Genomic DNA, 13966 nt, shown 5'->3' with positions numbered 1-13966 from the left:
GTCACCCCGGGGGCGTGTCCAAGGCCGTAGTCTGTGAAGCAGACGCTGCAGTACGAGACCGCATCCAGCGCTCCGTCTTTGCACCGAGCATTAAGCCGGTCTCTTGAGTGTCTCTCTGGGCTTTTGGCCCCCGCAGGACTGCTTCCTTTCTTACGGCTGCTACTTCCGTTTCACCACACTGGTCCTGAAACACAGTCTCTTTGTTTATGCTGAAGAACCTGAGGATAGCCACGTGGCCTCCAGGACGGGCCAAGTCGGCGGTTGAGGCGGAAGAGCAAAGGATAACGTCGATTTGGAGAACGACGATTTCTGATACTGCTCTGGTTCTGTGTTTGAACCGGATCTGGCCGGGGCCATCTGCTCCCGTCATACGAAGGCAAAACAATCGTAGCATCCGACTCTCGCACTGGGCGAATGGTCAGCATTTTACACGTTACGTATGTACACGCTCTTTAGGTGGATCGAAATCGATGAACGCCGCACTGAAGGACACCCACGGCTACGGTTCTACAATAACACCCCTGGCCCTTGTACTACTGGCCTGTTTGCTTACGCATAGCTCTTTTCAAAGCGGCAGGGTAGTTAGTACCTCAAAGGCTTTTTAGATCTGGAGGATAGTAGCGACGGTTCGAGGTGTTTGGGTGGCGCCGATGCTTCCATGAATAGGACAGTGGATGTTTCCCCGATCCACGATCTGGTCGGACTGCTTGTTCGACGAGGAGTGTAGCTTGCGAGAGTCGTTATCTGCTAGTGCTTCCGTGTCGCGACAGCGGTGAGGGGCACTGCCACCACGAATGGCCTCGGGCATATGAGTCTAAGTCGGTAGCGGGAGGTCGCCGAGCTGGGGAGCCAGGCTATCGGGAAGCCAAGATCGCCTCCATGGTCACGGCGTTCGAGGGGTACTTCCCCTAGAAGGAAAGGGCGAATGAGAGCAGGCCTGACCGGCGAAGTCCGAGGCCAGATTGGGGATTGTTTGCACCATACTTCAGGCAATTGCGGGGTTCCAGTTCTCGCTTGCCCTCTCTTGTCAAGTCGGGGAGCCAAGCAGACACCTACCCACCATCGACAACAGCAGTGCGGGCTCGGGATGCAGCGTTGAATCACGTCGAGGAGCCAACATCGATACACAAGTGGACGGCTAGAAACCCAGTCGACAACGGAAGCCGCTGCTCTCGTTCATTGGGTCCCACCGTTGAGCATAATGAAGTGTTTGCTTAAATCGCTGTGACGTTGGCTGCTTTGCGGCGGGAGAGTGAAGATCTGGCAACCCTACTCTGGCTCACATAAGACTGCTGCTGATGTTCTCGAGTGCTCGTGAACTGATGCAGCCGGTGATGGGCTCCGTGATGGCGCACAGTTGCGAGGGGCAGCTCCGGCCTCGGTGGATTGGATTCAGTACGAGGCAGACAAAGCCGCAGGGAAATGCGGATAGTTATACCTTGGAAGCACTCTTGGCAGTGGCTCGCTCGCGAAGGTACAGCTAGTACACAAGAAGGGTATCAACGCAAAATTGTGAGAATCCGACCGAAAAGTGTTCCAAAGTATCATCCGGGGCTCGATAGAGCAGCGAACTAACAATGAATGATTCGAGAAAGGGTCCAGAGAGGCTTGTTTGCTCGACCCCAAGCACCGAATCGCACCCCGGCTTCCTAGTACGGATGTATGTATATATGTATATATATACACACTGTACTATCTGTCAAGTGCGCAGGGCCTTGAAAATCAAGATGGTGGGGAGCGGATGTCTGAGGAGTGCCAATTCCCTCGAAGCCCATCGCCACGGGTGCCTGGGCCGGCATATCGGACAGTGCCAAGTTTGCTAGACGTCAAGATAAGGTTGGGTACAGTACAGTACACAAACGTCGCACCAAGCGCCCACCCCCTTGTTAGCGGTAGCAAGGTCCTGTCGCCTTGTCTCAGCCCCGACCCAAGGTCGTAAGTGGGTCCCCGGAGCGTACACTACTGTAAGTGTGCAGTGAGCGAACAAACTGTGCTGCGCTTTCCTTCGGGTAGCGACCCCGATCCCGATTGCGGGCCAGGCAAGCTCTTGCCCTCGAGAAGCTGAATCTAGCTCAGCACCTTAGGCAGCTATGCCCTCTATTCCACCCTTTCTCTTCCGTTACCATTCACGAACCGGCCTGATCTGAGTTGACGATCCCGTCGAGTTCCCTTAGTGCTACTGTACCTAAGGTACATGCTAAGTAACTACACAGATATTATTGGTCTATCAAAGCTAACCGAGGCGGTTGGACTCTCTTTCTTTTCACACGGCTCCGGACATACGGCCGAGATCACCACAAACACCGTATACTAGGGCAGAGAACCTCAGTATTACCTCTACGCTACTGCTAGGTCCTCCGAGCAAGGACGCTCCTCTGCTAATCTAAGCCTCGGGCAATCAGCCCTCTGGGTGGTCTACCCCAAGCTCTTATTCTCTCGTGTCCTGGGAGGCCGATGCCGAGCTGCTTCGGCGCACCGCTGCGCGAGGAAGCAATCCGGATCCTTTCCTTCAAGCGTATTCTCGCCGCCTACTCCAGGTCCTCGACCAAATGTTCATGAACGGCGGAGTGCGGCTGTAAACTTGGGGCACGATCGTCCTAGGGCGTTGCTTCCCCATTGTCACGAGGTCTCAGTGACGGAGCAAAGCCTAGGATCCTGGTCGCGCTCCAACTCCCCAGGTTTGCTTCAACGGTGTGCTTCGACCGTAGCCATTTTTATCTGCTTGGCTAGTCGCTGGGGTGGGGGAAGGGGGGAGGGGGGGGAAGCTCGGTATATGCACACCCATCTCATCCCATGTGTATGGCACCCCAAGCGGTGTGGCTAACGGTGTCCAACGTTGGGACGGTGGGCGCGGCCTAATTTTGGGACCTGCATGAACGGCGCTGCCACAGCAGTCCGGACAGGGCTGGGATACATTCACCACGGCCGCAACACCTTTGCACGGCCACATCTCCTGCTGCCCTGGAGATCCCCCGGGTACTGTCATACCATGTGAACTACGGTGTGGTGGGGCTTTTCAAAGGAGACTCGCCTTAGACACGGTTCCCCTCGGCGAGTTGAGCCGCCGACATTCCTCAATTTTTCTATATTGCCATGCTTGTTCCTGCATGTTCCTGCATCGAAGAACCGGCTCGTCTCTCTTGTCTGAGGTTGTGGAGCAGCCGACACCTTGACGATCGATCTTTCATATCCCCAATATTTATTCTACCGTGTCTCTCCATCCCTCTTGTCTTCCCCAAGTGCGAACCATCGTCTTCGTCTCGGTCTTCACTTTGTACGCCTTGCGCAACCTGTAAGAGACGTGGATGATGCAAGATGGAGCTTACTAGGCCATCGATATGTAAAGATCCCTTCGACTGCGGGACCGATGCCGACATCGAGTTCACTGGATTTCCAACAGAATGGCCATCGGGCAGTGTCGACGACTCCTCTCATACCTTCTCAACCTTCTCTCCTCACACTCCAAGCTCTGGCCGTTCCACTCCGCCATGTTCGGCTTCGCTCGACTTTAACTACTCGTCCTTTGCCTCCTCGATCGACACAGTCCCCCTTGATCTTTCACCCATATCTTGTGTTACGTCAATATACCTTCCCATGACGCCCAAGGCTGGCCCTATCTCCGACTTCACTCGCCCTTCTATTCCCATCACACCCCTACGGTCAAAGTACGATAGTCAGAATCATCCGCTTAGTGAACGCACTACTCAGGTGTATTTTTCACAAACCATGGACTGCGGCTTGGCTATCACCCAGCTTAGTACACATCCGCACCTGGGAGGGTCATCTGTATTGGTGCAGTACGAACGCCTTTCCGGCACGACGACGTCCAACTGGATGGTACCAGACAGTCCCGTCAACTTCGAGCCACATTCTCCCACACAATTCTCCGTGTCATCTCCGTCAATGGAGCGGCAGGACGGAGCGGAACCGACGGCGCCGAGGACTCCCTCTATGAAGGCAAGGAGGCGAACATTGACGGACGAGGTGCGCCACAAGACGACTGTGCTCCAACAACAGATGCAGCAGTGCCCTTCACCGAAGACACGGACACGGACCAAGAAGGAAACGAGGTGCCGCACGGTCATGATGGCGGATGGCAGCTTTGCCCTGGACAGCGTTGAGCTGGCCAGCACCTTCAAGTGTCCTATCGAAGGATGCGGCAAGATGTACCGCAGGAGTGAGCACATGAAGCGACACATTCAGAGGTTAGTATCGCGGCACAGAGCCTTGTTTTCTTTCCATTCCGTTTTCAGTTTTTTTTTTTTTTTTGTGCCTTCCCTTGTTTGGACATGGGTTGACACGGAGACTTAGCGTCCACGGACAGGCCCGGTACTCTTGTGACTGGTGCAAGCACACAACCAACCGGTGGGATAACTTGAAAGCCCATATTAGGCTGCACGGAATCCAGAGGGACCATCTAGGGTCCAAGCCGAGAGTGCAATTTGCGGCCGGCGCGGTGTTGCAATACGAGGAGATCATGAAGAACGAAAGCCGGAGAGGGAACGGTACAAAGCACAAGAAGCAAACAAGCTCGGACTCGTGAGCCGGGGAAACAAAGGAGTTCTTGGGGGAATGCGACCGTTCTCCGAATCCCGGGACCTTTAGACTCTGTAAACTTTACGATAAGTGCAAATAGTCGACTGCTAAGCTGCTAAATCTAGTGTATATGTTATCGAAGGTTGGTGCTTAGGTTTAGGTATTAATAGAGGTCTGGTTGTAGTAGTCAAAAATAGTTCAAAAGATTGATATCTTGTATTAACGTTTGCTACTTTAGAGCTCTAGAACCTATAGATTCCTATATAAAGAAGGTATACCTAGGCTAGAATGACCTATTATATAATAGGTTATACCTCTTTATTATTATTAGATAAAAAGTAATTTAGGGTTATACCCTAAGGTTATAATCAAGAATGACCTAGTTATATAAGGGCTAACTAGGTAACTACTTTAGATAGCCCTAGAAATAGTAAAACTAGCTTAGAATAACTAGATAAGGAAGGAATTAAAGAGGAATATAAAGGTCTATAAATATCCCTAACTTAACCCTCCTCCCTCCTCCCCCCTCTAACCTCTAACTAATAACTAACTACTCTCTAAGTTAGCTACTTATATAATCGCTAAACAAAATATTTCTTATATCTAGTTAGATAGCTAGGAACTAATAGATAAATATCCTATTAAGTAATTCTTTTTTAAATATTAGTAGTTTAAGTTTTAAGCGACTTTATATAAGTCTTCTAATATTAAATACCTTTAGTAATAATATTAGGGACTTAGAGCGACAAAGAAGGGAGGGATTAGTACCTCTCTATCTAACTAGAGGGCTAAACTAGCTAGGTATAGGCCTACCTTTACTATTCCTAGGGGAGGACCTTAAAACTTTATGATAGCTTCTATAGTACCTTCTTATAAGCTAGACCTTAGGGCTAGAGGCTAGAAATTACCCTATATTTAATGATTCTAATAGGCTTTTTAAGGAGCTATATAAGGGGCCTATGTATTACCTAAGTAAGGTATTATAATAGAGGCTAGACTAGATTATAAGCCTTAGTCTATTAGTAAATAAGTAGATTATTAGCTACCTCTTTCCTTTATATATAAGATTGTATAACTAGAAGGAGATATACTTTAATATACCTTAAGATAATATTATAATAAGCTTCTATAATATTAAAGGGCTTATATTAAGAAGAGAGTATCTAAATAACTTTAATCTTCTAAACTTCTTCTATTATATATTAGTATCTAATAAGCTATATATTATTATAGGCCTAGGCTATACCTAGCTATAGACTAGACCTATATATATTTATAGGGCATTTATAGGGCATATATTTAGGACCTTAGTTAAGCCCTAAATAGCTATAGACTAGACCTATATATATTTATAGGGTGTTTATAGGGTATATATTAAACTAGTACTAGCCTCTCCTAGTAATAGTTATATACCCCTAAGACCAAACCTCTATCTAGTTAGATAGAGAGGAGTATTAGCTCAAAGTATCTAGGGTATCTAGGTACTTGTAGTTATAGTAGACAAGTCTAGCCTTCTAGATAACAATAGTAATAGATATAAAGATAATAATAATAATACCCCTCTAGGTAGATATAAAGGAGTCTATCTATATAGAAAAAGATAGCTAAACTTATAAACAAAAGAAGAACCTTATCATCTTATAGATAAGTCTATAATAGTAGTCTATTACTATTATTATTAATCTATTCTATAAAACTATCTACCGTCCTTATTCCCCCTTAGCGCCTCTTAGATAGGTACCCCCTATTTATATCTAGTATATACTATAACTTGTTTAGAACTAGAAAAACAAATTAGTAACCTATATCCCTCTAGTTATACTAAGAGGTTTCTACCCTAGTTTATACTTCCCCTTCGAATTTGCTCTAAGGCTCCTATTAGCAAATTCGACACTTAAACGCCTTCTTTTTTAGCCTCCTACTATCTTACTCTCTTAGCCCTACTATCCCCCTTAGGCGATGGTCGCTTCTTAGACTACTAACGCCTCTACTAGGCTTTAGTCTTAGCCTCTAGCTCGTCCTAGCCTATAAACTAAGGCAGGTATTTAGGAGCTAGTTTAAGATCTTCTAGCCTAGACTATTTAAAGAGAGGGGGCTATATCTACTTAGTAGGATTATCCTTAGGGTAATGCTAATGTACCTAACCTTTCTTAATAGTCTAGGGCAATCTAGTCTCCTATAGCTATACTAATATACTTATCTTGGTCTAGTTAGATAGCTATTATATTATTAAAGGCCTTTACTTAGCCTATTACTACTTCTATTATTACTAGGAACTTATAGCCTGCCCTTATATACTAGTAGCTATAATCTACTCTTCTACCTATATTATTACTTATTAGTAGATATCTATCTTTAGCTTATAAAGGTACTTAAGTACCTATTATAATAGCTAGGCTAGCTTAAGCCTTTTAGGTACCTTACTAAGGAAATACTAGATAGCTATATCTAAAGGAACCTAGGTATCCTTTTTAACCTTTAGTTACTCTTATATTAGTAGTAGGTTATCTTCTTCCTTTATCTAGATAGAGATAACCAATTTTGCCTATCCTAGAGCTAGCTATAGCTACTAGATAGGTAGCTTCTATTATCTATTATTTACTAGCTATATAGGTAGTTAGTAGGGATTAACGTTACCCTATAAGGTCTTTAGCTTCTCTATATATAAAGGATTATTAGGTCGATAGCCTAGGGCTATCTAGATTATTCTAAGCTAGAGTGTTAGTATCTTATTCTTAGCTACTATTATCTTTAGCCTTATATATAGATAGCCCTTCTACTAGGAGAGTTTAAGACAGGCCTTATCCTTCTATTATATCTCCTAGAAGTGGAACTAATAGAATTTAACGACCTAGATCTTATATTCCTACTATCCTTACTATCTTAATATCGCTTATACTATAGCCTAGACTTAGATATCCTTAGGCAGAGGGAAAAGGGAGCTTAGGTAGATAACCTTATCTTATAGGTCTTTATAAACCTACTTATTAGAGGGGTATAAGTCTATATAATAAATATAACACTCTATCTAATTATATATAGCTACTACCTAATAAGACTCTTATAGATAGTAGACAAGGACCTAAAAGCGTTTACCTATAGTGTCCTTTTACTTCCTTAGGGGTAAAGCTACCTACTTAGGCCTCTAGTTAATTATAGCGTCTAGGAAGATATATATATATAGCTTATAGGCTACTAATATATAGTAAAGGATATTTAGGAAGTTAAAGCTATTTAGGTACTCCCTTCTTAATATAAGCCCTTTAATATTATAAAGGCTTATTATAATATTATATTAAGGCGCCTTAAAGTATATCTCCCCCTAGCTATATAATTCTATATATAAGGGAGAGAGGTAGCTAATAATCTGCTCATTTACTAATAAACTAAGGCTTATAATCTAGTTAGGCCTTTATTATAGTACCTTATTTAGGTAAGGAATAGGTCTCTTGTATAGCTCTTTAAAAAGCTTATTAGAATCACTAGGCCTAAGGTAATTTCTAGCCTCTAGCCCTAGGGTTTAGCTCTTAAGGAAGTACTATAGAAACTGTCTTAATGTTTTAGGGTCCTCCCCTAAGAGTAGTAAAGGTAGGCTGGCGCTTGCTTAGCCTAGCCCTCTAATTAGATAGAGAGGTACTAATCCTTCTCTTCTTCTATACTCTAAGTCCTCGATATTATTACCTAAGGTATTTAATGTCGGAAGGCTTATATAAAGTTACTTAAAACCTAGACTACTAATATTTAGAAAAGAATTACTTGGTAAGATACTTACCTATTAGTTTCTAGCCTTCTAACTAGATATAGATAATATTTTATTTAATAATTTTATAAGTAGCTAATTTATAAAGTAGTTAGTTATTAGTTAGAAGTTAGAAGAAGGAGGAAGATTAAGTTAAAGATATTTATAGACCTCTAGGCTCTTCCTTAATTCCTTCCTTATCTAGTTATTCTAAGCTAGTTTTACTATTTCTAGGGCTATCTAAAGTAGTTACCTAGTTAGCTATTATAAATATAACCCGACTATATTAGTAGCAAACTATAGAGGGCCTATAGTATATATTAATAGGTATAACCTTACTAGGTAATAAATAGGGTTAAGATATAGCTAGAAGAATAAGTAGCTAATTTAGGGTATAAAATGTATCTATTAGGCTACTAATCTAGAGGGGAGGTTTTCCTCCCTAAGGATTAGTTTTCCTTATTATAAAAGGGGTAACCTACTAGACCAGAGCAATTAACCTTCTACCTACTCTTATAACTAGTTTAAACTTACTTAGAAGGCCTAGTAATAATACTACCTCTATTATAGGCCTAGGCTCTACCTAGGCTAATCGATAACAGGCTATACCTAGTTTTAGACTAGACCTATATACGTTTATAAGGACCTCCTTAGCCTTACAGACCGGTAGGACCTCGACCTACAGACGCTATACGGCCAGGTTACTAGGGCCCCCCAAGGGGACCAACATAGCCAGCCTTCTACAATAGACCTATTCTAGGCCTCGGCTAGACTAGAAACGAACTATAGGGATATCACGGAACATAGGAAATCCGACCACTACCTATAGGCCCTAAACGTCTCCCTCTAGGGGACTAACAGGCCTATACTAGCTATTAAAGGGTAAGACTAGAAGAGCCTAGACGAGGAAGTCGTACAGGCCGAGGCGGCCTACCTCCCACTCCGGCTTGGTAGGTAGGCGTTAGCCCTAGTAGGGCCTATCTTCTAGGGCCCCAAGGAGCTTCTACAGGCCTTCGACAGGCTTATAGAGGCCCTCGAGGAGATAGCTACGGTCTCGGCTCCGGCAAAGAAGGCTAGCATAGGTGGCAAACGAGCTCAATAGTAGACAAAGGAGGTTTAGGAGGCCCAGAAGAGGGCTAAGGAAGCAGAGAGGGCCTATAGGGGCACCCCAAACCCCTATATACAAGAGGTACTTCGGTGTGACGAACCTAACTCAGACTTCTTCTGAAAGGGTTCAGACGAAGGTGAGTGGTACGGGACGAGCGTACAGGTCATCTAAGGGATTCGGTGAAGCCAAAGGGTTTACAATAACAGAGTTATCTCTTATAGTAATACGACGCTATTAGGGGTACTATGATTATAAAGGAGAGTTGCTATCACTAGTAAACTCCAGAGTCTACTAGAACGAGTAACTATCTATATATATATATATAACCTTCCCGGATCACCTTGATCAGTCCTTAGTCAGTGATCCTAGTAAGCCGCTTATCGCGATCAATAACTTTACACTGATCTTGGTGATCGTAAACCAGCGTACGGTAGGGCTTACAGTGCTCCCTACGTTATGATTGGTTCTTCCCGTCCTTTCGGCTTGATTGGCCTATCCGTGCCGGTAGCCTAGGCAGCATCTATATACATATTTCCGTGACACGATGCCCTCCCTCCGAGGCTTTCGACCCGAAAGCCCTCTTAGGCCGTTTCAAATAGCGCTAACTCCCTCTCGTAACTTGCTCTTGTGAGTTCCCCCCCCCTTGCTCCCTTCCGCTGTTCACTATAGCTGACCGTGTAAAGAAACGCCATCGCGATATAACATATGAACGTCGTGTCTTAGTCGCTACGATTAAGCAAGACGGTTCCGAAACTATACTATATTCTAACTGTTAGCACGTAACGCCTAAGAAGCGTTATATTATATTGGGAAATTCCAAGAGGTGCTTAAATTATACGTGTAAGGGAAAGTCTTACGATGGGCCGAACGTAGTAGATTCCTATAAGTGGCTTCTGTTTGTCCTTTTGTTTCCGTTCTGACTTATTATAATATTATATAACTGGCGTAAGCAAGATAGGCTAGAGGAGGAAATTTTGGCAATAGAAGATCTGCTTTAGCAAACTTTAAGCTGCCTTATATGTTTATATCGTTAAAAACGAATATTATATGACCAAAGTAATGAATTTGTTTGTCAAGGTATATAGGGTTTAGATAAGGAGGATAGGGTAGTAGCTCTAATGTCGGACAAATAGGATTTGATAGGTTAGGTATAGGCGTTAGGCGCCTTCGGCGTAATTGACTAGGAAGCAGTTAGCTTATCCCTAGGGTTAGCTCCTACTAGTACTTCTTCCTTCTTAGATGCCGGTTAGGTTCCTAAGTCAGCCCCTATAGTTAGTTAGGATTCCTCTAGTAGAACTATTCTAGTTTCTTAGGGCAGTTTAGGTTCTTAACCGGCTCCTATAAGTTGTCTTCTGTTCTAAAATCAAGCTATTTAACTAGATACTATAGTTCCCCGTTAATAATATATAAATCTAGGATTTCCTCGATATCCTATTCTTCTTCTTCGTCTTCTACTTTAATGTTTATAGCGATCTTGGCGTTTTTCGGTGCTAGTTCGAGAAGTGAAATATGAAAAATATCTATCTATAGTCGTATAGATAATGGTAACGATAGTCAGTAGTTAGATGTCGAAATTTGTTCTTTGATAATAAAGGGTCTGACCTTCTTAAAGTCTAGCTTTGTGCTTGGTCGTTTGGTTCGCAGGTTTTGTACGATTAGATAGACTTCGTCTCCCCTCTCTAGGCGAGGTCCCTCGAGCCTATGTTTATCGTAGTAGTTCTTTATTCTGGTTCTAATAAACTCGAGTTCCTTTTTGAGTTTCTCGTATAGTGCGTACATCTGCTCTACTTTAACTACCGCTCTTGGCACTGTGACCTCTAGTCCTTGCCTAAGGTCTACTTTATATCTATAGTTCGTAAAGAACGGTATGACTTTAGTTATTTCTATTAGCGTTATATTGTAAGCAAGTTATACTATTGGTAATAGTATGACTTAGTCATCCTATTAGTAGTTAACGTAGGAACGGAGGTATTGCTTGACAACTTGGTTTAGTCGTTCCGTTTGTCTGTTAGTCTATAGGTAATATGCTATTGACAGTTTGCTATTAACGCCTAATCGTTATATTAACGCTTGCTAAAACTTCGATACGAACTTGGTGTCTCTGTCGGTAATCTATTCTTGCGGCTAAGCGTATACTAATATAACTTGCCAATAGATCACGTCTACTAGCTATTTAGCTATCTAGGACTCTTTATAAGGAAAGAAGTATACCTATTTAATTAGGCGATCTACTATAGTAAGAATACTATTGTAGATCACTCCTATAGCCGTGTCCTTGGATTCTAGTAGTTTTATAATAAAGTCTATTGTAACTAAACTCTATGGTTTGTCAGCTATTAGCAGTGGCTAAAGTAGCCCGTACGGCTTATATCATGCCGTCTTGCTTCGATTATAGATATTGTAGCTCTATACGACTTCCTTGACTTGTACCGTTAATTGTAGAAAGTCATAGTGTTTCTTGACTTGTACGACAGTCTTCGTAACTCCTTTGTATCCTCCGAGTTTCGACTTATAGAGTTCTCGAATCATTTATAGCTATTGGTCTTTGTCATAGATATACGCTTTACCTCGGTACCAGAGTTTCCTATCTTTTTCTTCTACTTCGCTAGGTACCACTAGTCTAGGTACTACTTGATATTGTACCTTATTAATCCTTTCTTCTCGAAAGATTGTATAACATTCTAGGAACGAGTCGAGTAGATCATCTTCTATAGGTATCTACGTTTTATAATATAGCGTTCCGTCTATTTGTTCCTTGAATAACGGTAGCGTTATTTCCGTTCGTCCTTTTATATGATCCGTTCGTCGGCTTAAAGCATCCGCTCGTACGTTTTCTTTGCCTTTCTTATAGCGGATCTCGAAGTTGAATTCTACGAGGAATTCTGCCTATCGTATTTATCGTCTATTAAGCTCCTTTATCGTCGTAAAGTACTACAGATTCTTGTGATCTGTGTACACTTGTACTGGTTCGATCGTACCGCTAAGATATAGTCGCCATTCCTTAAAAGCTTCGATAATCGCAAGTAGTTCCTTGTCGTGGATTAGATAGTTAAGACGTAGTCCGTCAAGCTTCTTTGAAAAGAAGGCTATAGGATATAGCTTCCCTTGCTTGTCTCGTTATCCTAACTATCCTCCGATGGCGTAGTTTGAAGCGTCTATTTCCACCTTGAATAGCTTCTTAGGGTCTGGTAGTATTAGTACTAGATCCTTGGTAATGGCGTCACGAATCTATATAAATGCTTGCTCGTGTCGCTTTCTGTGACTAATATCGGTCATAGCCAATCTTTAATAGCTTTAACCTTTAAGGGTTCCATCCGAATTTGTCCTAGGGATATCTTATATCCTAAAAACACCGTCTACTTAACGTGGAATTCGCTTTTCTTCTTATTAACTAATAGCTTATATATATATAACGCGTCTAGTACTACTCTTATATACTTCTGGTATTTATCTATTATCTTAGAGAAGATAAGTATATCGTTAAGATAGTATACCGTAAATTTGTCGAGAAAGGGTCGGATAGCTTGATCAATTAGGGCTTAGAACGTTACCAGTACGTTCATAAGTCTAAATAGTATGACAAGGTACTTGTAGTAGCTATAGGGTATCCTAAAGGCTGTTTTCTACTCGTCACCTTCTTTGATCTATATATAGTTATAGGCCGATGGCAAGTCAAGACACGTAAAATATTAGGCTCCTAATAACTAATCTTAGAGCCATAAGATTAGCAGTAATAGGTATCGGTTTTTCACGGTCTGTTCGTTAAGTTGCCGATAGTCAATGTATAACTATAGCTTTCTGTCTTTCTTAGGTACAAATAGGATTAGGTAGCCTACTAGCGATGTCGACGGGTAGATATATCCTCTTTAAAGATTCTCCTCTAGATATCGCTTAAGTTCTTCATTCTACGTCTAGCTTATATAGTAGATCTTGAAGAACTTTAGTTATACTCCTTCCTTAAGCTTGATCTCGTGATCTTATAGGCCGTGTTCTAGTAATCCTTCTAGATGCTTCGGTTCGAATGCTAGGTGTCCTTCGTACTCCTTCGGTACTTCCCTAGTCTTGTCTCGTTTCTCTGTTTTCTGATAGTATACGAACTTGGTTCTATCTATAGCGATGCTAGCGATTTCTCCTGTCTTAACCTATTACTCTAATTGCAATGCTCCGTATTTATTAACGGAGAGAATAGCTATCGGCGGTTTAGCTCGTTCCTCCTGTCGTAACATCGGTGTCGTTATACCGCTTCTTCTAGAGTCTGTAGTGGTCTGTCTGCCACTGCCTGTCTCTTGCGGTAGATCTGTAGGATATGCCTTCCCTTGAGCATCGTCTGCTCGCGATCCTTGTGTGCTCCCTATTATGCCGGTCGAATACGACTCTATCTAGGGTTGTAGGTAGCTATTATTCTTCTAGCTAATGTCTAGGTTATAGTCTTTATACTATGGTAGTCCTAGTATTATATCCTTGTCGTCGCTTATATCTATAATGCTAAATATAACTACTATAGTCTTCCCTGCTATAGTAATATTAATTGGTTCGGTCTCTCTATATACCTATTATATTAGGAATAGCCCTTTAACTATACT

General features: G+C 42.7%; 1 protein-coding gene across 1 annotated transcript; it reads left to right on the top strand.

Annotated features, from left to right (window-relative positions):
- Positions 1-3315: 3315 nt before the first annotated feature.
- On the top strand, positions 3316-4543 carry P884DRAFT_206641 (uncharacterized protein; the record flags this gene model as incomplete). Its single annotated transcript, XM_069438733.1, has 2 exons — positions 3316-4209; positions 4352-4543. 2 exons carry the CDS (start codon positions 3316-3318, stop codon positions 4541-4543), a joined length of 1086 nt encoding a protein of 361 aa, XP_069295415.1.
- Positions 4544-13966: the final 9423 nt, after the last annotated feature.

This window comes from Thermothelomyces heterothallicus (genome assembly GCF_042370625.1).
Source record: "Thermothelomyces heterothallicus CBS 202.75 unplaced genomic scaffold P884_scaffold_21, whole genome shotgun sequence".
Classification (NCBI taxonomy): domain Eukaryota; kingdom Fungi; phylum Ascomycota; class Sordariomycetes; order Sordariales; family Chaetomiaceae; genus Thermothelomyces; species Thermothelomyces heterothallicus.
Note: the sequence above shows the minus strand (reverse complement) of the source record. Positions and strands in the feature narration are given on the sequence as shown.